Source organism: Crocodylus porosus, unplaced genomic scaffold (genome assembly GCF_001723895.1).
Source record: "Crocodylus porosus isolate Cpor-Errol unplaced genomic scaffold, CroPor_comp1, whole genome shotgun sequence".
NCBI classification, from domain to species: Eukaryota; Metazoa; Chordata; order Crocodylia; family Crocodylidae; genus Crocodylus; species Crocodylus porosus.
The window spans coordinates 33132644-33140878 of NW_017728950.1; the positions used below are offsets into that span (position 1 = coordinate 33132644).

Consider the following 8235-nt stretch of genomic DNA (forward strand, 5'->3'; position numbering starts at 1 on the left):
GGGTAATTGAAGTCACCCATGACAACCAAGGTCCTGGAGCAAGCGGCCTCAGTCAGTTCCCGGGCGAACTCCTGGTCAAGCTCGGGACTTTGAAGTACTTAAGCAAGTACTAAACTAAATACGCAGTAACTAAGGCGCATTAATGAACATGTAGATGTGCCCAGTGGTCTGCAAGTTCTAACTCTAGCACATTCTAATAGAACCATGCAGCCCCAGCTGAAATCAAGACACCCTTATGTCAGGTGTTGCTTATGTACTCAGCAAGGACAAGCCCTGGCCTAAAGGGTTAGTAATCTAAGTAGACAGGTGAGAGAAAGGTAGTATTGTTATCCCTATGGTATTAATGGGGCATTAAGATATAGAGGTCACAAAGGACACTTGTTGTAGACTCAGGAAATGAATTCAGTTCTTCTGAGAATCAGCCTTATCTTCACAGCTTTAGCTGTGTTCTTTAATTGCAGTTTAACCTTGTAACAGCCTGGGGCTACCCTTCTGTAACTCGTTATTCCAGTATAGTAGTTGCATGAGAGAGCAAGAACATTTTCATTGTTGTGTCTTGTTTCACATGACAGCCTAATTGTTCTCTCTGCAGAGTGGGACCTTTGATGCACCATGTCTTAGCCAGAAAATGGGTAATATACTGTAGTGAGTGTAGAGTGTCATTTCAGGCACTTACTATAATGCTATATCTCCATTTGGTCTGTTTTAGGCCTTACAGTCAGATGTCCTTGAAGGAAGGGGACAAAATGATGGGCAGTCAAGTTGCTAGGTAAGGTCTTCATTGGTTTGTTGCTTCATTTTTTCCTAATTTATTATCCTTTTGCACAGGAGACTTGAAGGCCTAGAAATGGTTGTTTGTAGCTTACATTACCTTTTCCCACTACTGCTTAGATGTCGCTTAAGTCTGATTGTGCACTCCTTACCTTCGGAGTAGGGCTGTGCAAAATACCATCGTTTCATTTCAATGTCCATTTCACCATTTTGAAGGGACAGTGTTTCGTTTTGTCGTTTCACTTTGTTTCAAAGAGCTGTCCCATTTCATTTCACTGAAACTGTTTCACTGTTTCAACACGTTTTGATGTTTCACCCATAGGCTATAGTGGGAAATCATGAAAATGCCTAAAACTTTGTTATTTCTTGCCTGATTTGAATGAAAATTGCAGGGATGCTAGTGCCTTCTGAGGGCATGAAGCCTGCCAAGTTTCAAAGAGGTAGGTGCAGAGGTTTCTTGGAAACTGCACCTCAAACTTCAAAAAGCAAAAGTGGTGACACTTGCCGGCAGCGGCAGCCTCCTGTCATCCAGCATGCAGTGCCAGGAGCCCACAGCCCCAGGAGGGCTTTGGGGCTGAGCCGGACTCATCCCAGGGGTGAAGGCCCCTGGATCTGCACTGGATGACAGGAGGCTGCTGCTACCTGGAACTGGTGCTGGGCACAGCCCTCACCCAGTGCTGGGGAAGACCCCAGGCAGCAGCGGCAGCTTCCTGACATCCGGTCTGGTGCAGCCCCGTGGAGCTCAGCCCGGTGACGGGAGGCGGAGTGCAGTCCTGGCTCTTCCTGCCTCTCGCTGCCGGGCTAAGCTCCATAGGGCTGGCGGAGCCGACTGGAGTACAGCTCTGGCTCTCCCCACCTCCTGCCACTGGGCTGCGCTCCAAGCAGCTCCACAGCCCCATGGAGTGAAATGTCTTCAGCATGGTTTTCTGAATAGGGAATTGTTCATTTCACCTGATCTTTAGGAGCTTTTCTAACATACCATATTTTCTCTTATACTAGACACACTTTCCCCACCAAAGTGGCAGCCATATATTAAGTGGGGAAACTGATTTTCTGCCCAAAACACAAGCGCCCTGCTTTGATTCCTGTTCCACAGTGCAGTTGCATTACTATTCAGGCAGCTAAGGTGTTAACAATCATTTCTCCTTTTTAATGGCCTTGTTCCACTAATCAAGCTTACTTTTCTTCAGGCAATTTTCCTGTCTGTTACCTGCTTCTGGTCACTCTCTTCCTATTTAACAACCACAAAGACTGTTTAACTTTTCAAAATCATAGGCCCGTCCATGGAGAGCAGTCTTTAGCAACAGCTAGCATTACAGCTTTAGTTAAGCAGGAAAAGGAGGGTGAATCAGCTGAAGATTAGGTTCTGCCACTACTCTGTGCAGTTGTAACTCTGGAAAAGTCTTTTTTTTTTTTTTCCTTCATTCAACCTTTCAAACACAATTGTGTGTATTATATTCTGGAGTGTGTTGTAGCTGAGAAAATATAGTATATTCAGAACAGAGGAATTGCCATAATGGATAAGACCCATGGTTCATTTAACCAGATGTCCTTCCAGTGATGGTGACCGTTACCAGCTGTTTCAGAAAAAGGTGCAAGAAACCTACAATGTAGGCAGTTACGAGTTAAATCCAACTCCACAGAGCATTTCCTCCTAATACCCATATGGCACAACTTATCCTTATGTAAAAATGTAATACAACTAGGGTAAAGGAAGGCAGGGGGAGTGCCTGTTGGTGCCCAATAACAGGATACACTTGTGATATATGATTTGTTTTTGTTTTTGTAGGATTGTGGAAAGCAAGAATCCCACCTACCATATAGGGACATTTGCTGTGGCTAATGTAGGCTGGACAACCCACTTCATTTCTAATGGGAAAGACCTGCAGCTGCTGCCTTCTCCCTGGCCAGAGACACTCCCCAAATCTTTGGCTCTTGGGACTATTGGTATGCCAGGGTGAGTTACAGGGCACACTAACAGAGGGCAGCTGAACATTGCTGCATGGGGAATTGTCAGCGTCACTTCACAATACTCGAGTTGAACCAGTGCATACTCTGAGATGGTCCTTGCCTTGAAAAGGGGTTGAATTTTGTTCTATCCTCTGGATGGGAGGATTTTAATTTTATCTACACCCTCATCTGAAACTGTTCTACCCACATTGTCGAGTGCAGTCTTATTTCAGCCATCTGTTTTAGGAACAGGATTATGAGCTGCTAAGAGGCTGGAAATAAAAAGAAGATCAAAGACTCAGTTCAATGTACACTGAAGTCAATAGAAAGGCTCCTGCAGACTTCAAAGGTAGTTGGACTGAGCAGACCCAAAAACAATTACAGAGTAACTCTCAGAGAAATCCACATTAGCAGCACCCCTGCTCTAGAGGCAGGAGACAGGCCATGCCACTTACACAATGACCAGGCAACAAAAAAAACCACAACTCAGGTTTTGGTTTTTGTTTTATTTTTGCTTTTCTCCAATTCTTTTTTTGAGCAAGATGATGCCTTATTGAGCACCATCCAAGCTTCCAACTTGGTTATTAGTACAAAACAAAAGTTTCCAAAAACTCTTGTAAAAGCAGGCAAGATGTGTATTTTTCTCACATGGGGGCAGTTCAAGTTCAGATTACAAACAGATCAGCCTTTATGCTGAGTCTGTTTGGGAAATTTGAGCTCAAAGAAAGATTGCGGGGTGAAGTTCTGAGGACCTGAATATGTGAACCGCTGTCTCCAGTGGAAGCCTGCTTGTAATGTTAGGAGGAGTTTACTACCCAGGACCTATTTGTGCATGGCCGAAAAGGTGCCATCTGGCTTACGTGCTAGGCATGCAGACTTGCTTACTTTGAAATGTAATCTGTACCTGGAAAAGCTTCCCTTGCCAGTCAAAGCTAGAGGTGAACATTGTAACATAGAACTGGGAGGGGCCTCCTGGGTCATGGAGTCCAGTCCCTTGCATTTCCAGGCTACTTTTAACCAAAAGAATACCCCAAATGGTTATATGTCAATGCTGTACTTTGCTGGCCCTGAAGATGCCTGAAGCAGAAAGATGCTGGTAGCCACCCTGGGCCTGATTTTTTTCCCTTACAGGATACAAATAACTCTGTTAGATCTAAGTCTAAGATTACTTCACTAGTATAAAGGAAAGTAATTAATTTAAAGCCAAGGCGCTACTCTGGTTTTCCATTGTGTTACTGAGATCAGAATTTGCAGGAATCAAGGGGAGAATTAGCTCCATTAACTGTTACAAGAGAAATGAGGATTCTGAAATCTGGCTGTCCTCAGAGAGGTAAAGGTGAATTGCTTTTCCAGGACAAATTATGTCTTTGTAAATCCAGCAAATATGCTTACAAGATTAGAAGCCCTTTAATTAAAAAACACAAGCTATTTTAACAAATACTTTAGTACTTCTTACAGAATGGGGAAGATGAACCTTTGAAAGAATTAATTATCCCCACCTAGACAGGAGACCACATTACACCTTTGTTTTTGTCACCACTCTACTAATCTACATGGCATATGGTTTCTTTTTCTCACAGCCTCACTGCATACTTTGGCCTGTTCGAGATCTGCAGGATAAAGCCAGGAGACATATTGCTGGTTAATTCAGCAGCAGGGGCTGTGGGCGCAGTTGTGGGACAACTTGCTAAAATTGGAGTAAGTGGCTTTAATTGGCCATCTGTGGTATTAATTATGAACAAGTTAGGGAAGGGGTGAAGAGGCAGAAACGCATAAGAGTAGGGGGGATAAGATGTCTCTTTGGGTCTCTCTACATTGCAATACCTATTTGAGTTGCAGTCATACGTCGGGATTGAGGTGTAGACATACATTAGCTAGGTTGGGTACCAGTAAGAAACCATGGCAGCATTGAGCTCAGTGTGAACTGACTACATAGCTTGTTTAATAATTGTTTTCCAACTATTTAAGTTGGTCTAATAAAAGATATCAGATTCACCTGAAGAACCTTGTCTGCCAACTGACTACATAAGCATCTACCCAGGGACCTGGATGGGCTGTATATCCTTTGCCAGGGATGCAGCATGTGCTCTCCTCCCATCTGTGATGTGATATGGGAAGAACAGAGAATCAAGGAACAGATAGGAACCCAAACTGCTAACTTGTATGGGGTGGTTCAGAGCAGTGGTCCCCAGATTGGGGGCTGGGAGGGGGAGGAGGTTGGAATAGGACCCTGCAGCATTCAAAAGCTGTCTGAAACAAGGAGAGGTGTGGGTTTGACATCCCCACTATCTGGAGGCAATGTAATGTATATTTATACACAGATTTGTATGCGGAAGTCACACATGGGCTAAGGTATATTTTCTTTTCTGACAGGGTTGCACAGTAGTTGGCTGTGCTGGCTCAGATAAAAAGGTTGCATATCTAAAACAAATTGGCTTTGATGAAGCTTTTAATTATAAGACTGTAGGATCCTTGGAAGAAGCCCTTCGGAAGGCCTCCCCCAGTGGCTACGACTGCTACTTTGATAATGTAAGCTCAAATGGGTAGGGGGAGGAGGCAAATGAGCAGCTTTCTGCCACTGATTTCACTTCTCAGGTGTAGTGGGAGCACCATAGAGGCTCTCTGAGAACTAGTCCCCTTAGAAACCCTCGGTTCCTAAGCCCCCTTGTCACGGAGTGGGGCGCAGAAGCGGCCGTGATCTCTCCCTAGCGCCCCCTGCCGTGCCAAGTAGGCGGTTCAGCACCCTCTTACTCGTTCGCCACGTCTTGTTGTTATATGGTTCTAGAAGGGAGGCTGCCTCTTGTCACCCTGGACACTGTCCTATGCTTATACTGTCCCCCGTTCCGTAGGGAGTGACCTGGTACACCCCAGCCTTATGGACTATGCGTGCCTCCAACCTCCCCTTTAGCACGCCCCAAGCCTCGCAGATGTACCGGACGTTATCTGGTCAGTTTCCTGTATGCGCCCTTCACCGGCGCCCCGGGCTTGTCACGCAACCGGCGCCCCTCTATTCGCTAGCCCTCTTGGGCCTACTAATTATATCCGCCCCCTTCCTGGGGTCCACTCAATATACTTACCCCTCCTGGGGCCTCTCCACGCACAGATGGTGCCCCCCCACTGGGCCTGTCCCTCCGCGCACTCGTCCTCCCCGGGCTCTCTATAATCGTGGACTCGTCCTCCCTGGGCTCTCTATAATCGCGGACTCGTCCTCCCCGGGCTCATCTCTATAGTAGCACCCTACCCTGGGCTTCTCTTCCTGCATGCCCCTCTTTGGGCCAAACACGAGCCCCTTGGGCTTCTCGCGGGTGCTTCTTGCAAGTGGGGCTCAGGTGGCCTTAGCTGTGCCTGGCCCCCAAAATCCTCTTTACCCCTTCTCAGGGCTGGGGTATTACACCCCGAACTACAGTGCCCTCGCCGGCACTGTGTACCTTGTCAGGGCTGGGTTAATACACCCCTACTATGGTGCCCTCGCGGGCCCCGGGGTTCCCACCACTGTGGAGCCCCTCGGGGACTCTTCCCAATTGGGGCTCAGGCAGCTCTAGCCTTACCTGGCCCCCTTGACCCCTTTCTCTGGGTCCTGCCCCACTAGGGCTTCTACCTACGCCCACGCTGGGCTTCGCCTCACTAAATGTGCCCTCCCCGGGCTCCTCAATCTGTTCGCCCCTTCTGGGGCTGGGGTCCAGACGCCCCGCAATACAGCACCCCTCTCTGGCACTGGGAGCACCTCACCTCCCTGGGGAGCTCCTGATGAGGCCTCCTCCACCCCTACAGCCTCACCTGGTCCTCCGGTATAACAATAACTAAACAGAACCATAAGCCAAATCGGCTGTAACGCAACTGTAACTGAACACCGAGTGAATCGGGCCCCAAGGTCACGGTGGGCCGGGGTGGCAATTGGAATACGAACAGGTGGGATTAGCAGAGGTGGAGTGTGAGCTGTACAGGAAGTTTAAACAAAGATGATTTATTTACTCACGCTTGGGAAGCGGAGGCTCAGATATTTCTTCAGGGGAAGAGGGTTTGTCATCTTAGGGAAAAAACCCCAAATTATATAAGAAAAATCAAACACCCATAATAATATATATTAATTTAAAAAAAATTTTTGTCCTGATTTGTGTGTGTTTGTGCTGTATGTGTAGAAGTGACTGCATAATAGCTCAAAATGCAGTCTTACTAGTATATTGTGTGGGTGTGGGGTATGTGGGGAGCTGTGGGTAGATGGGTATGGGGGTTTGTACGGATGTGTGAGCATGGTATTGTGGGTATGGGAGCCACACGGAACAGAGTGGCCAGCAGGTAGGCAGGAAAATGGGGAGAGCGGTGGCAGGGACAGGGAAGAGTGGAAGCAAGTGGGTGTGCAGGATCATGGGGTCCGCGCCGGTGTCCCAGGGCCAGCACCGGTGGGGCCCAAAGTGAGGTGGCAGGAGCACAGGGCATGGGCAGGCAGTGGTCTATGGAGCCAGGCTGGGCTGCACCAGCAGGGAGAGAGGGGAGCTGGCCCAGCTCCGTAGAGCCCCTGCCACCCTGCTCTGGGCCCAGCCAGTGCTGGCCCCAGGACACTGGCGTGGGCCCTGTGCTCCCATCCAGCTGTCGCTGGCTCCTACGCACCTGCTCACTTCCAGTCCCCCCTAGCACAGCCCAGCAGTACAAATGGGGAAAAGTGCATGCAATCCCAACCCCGTCTGGGCTGAGCAGCGGTGGTGCAGGACAAACTGCTCCTTAGCATGGGATAAAAGAGCCTCCCCCTGCTGTGTGCAGCAGCTGCGTTGGGCAGCTCACAAGTGGCAATGAAGGAGTTACACTGCAGCCTAGTGTGGTGCGGGCTCCGAACTGCTGCAGCAAACAAAGCCCCCTGGCGGCGAGGCGGGGGGAGTGGTTTTCTCTACTCTGAGCAGCAGTTTCTGCCCGGCTGCTGCTGCTGCCCAGGCTGAGCAGTGGCAGTGTGGGACAAACTGCTGCTCAGCACAGGGGAAAAGTGGCCCCTCCCCTTCCTACTGCCAGCACTCCCTGGTTCAGCCACTTAGAACCCATACAATGCTGCCTGTGCCTGCTCTCTGCTGCCACTGCTGCCCTGTGAGACAGCCCAGAGGCAGCGATGATGCAGCAGATGCACAGAACACTCCGCGTGGGCTCTGGGCAGCTGCACCAGGACCAGGAAGTGCCAGCCATAGGGAGGGGAAGGGGCTGCTTTTCCCCCATGCTGAGCAGCAGTTTGTCCTGTGCTGCCGCTGCTTGGCCCAGACGGGCAAGCATGGCTATGCAGGGTCGGGGCTGCACGTGCTTGTCCTCACCTGTACTGAGGGGCTGAGGTGAGTGGGACTGGGACTGAGTGTGTGAACAGGAGCCAGTGACAACCAGATGGGAGCATGGGGCCCATGCTGGTGTCCTGAGGCCAGCGCCAGTGGGGCCCATAGCAGGGCAGCAGGAGCATGGGGTCCTGTCCAGCAGGGGCTCTATGAAGCTAGGCAGGCTCCCCTCTCTCTCTCTCTCTGCTGGTGCAGCCCAACCCAGCTC

General features: G+C 49.4%; 1 protein-coding gene across 4 annotated transcripts in view; it reads left to right on the top strand.

Moving 5' to 3' along the window:
• PTGR1 (prostaglandin reductase 1) overlaps positions 1-8235 on the top strand; it is a 32721-nt gene that overhangs the window by 13251 nt on the left and 11235 nt on the right. For 3 of the 4 annotated variants that reach the window (XM_019555055.1, XM_019555052.1, XM_019555053.1), the window contains 4 exons: positions 710-769; positions 2561-2728; positions 4302-4419; positions 5095-5250. In XM_019555055.1, the coding sequence (XP_019410600.1) occupies positions 710-769; positions 2561-2728; positions 4302-4419; positions 5095-5250 (502 nt within the window). The remainder of the gene's footprint in view (positions 1-709; positions 770-2560; positions 2729-4301; positions 4420-5094; positions 5251-8235) is intronic. The other variant, XM_019555056.1, reaches the window with a different exon arrangement.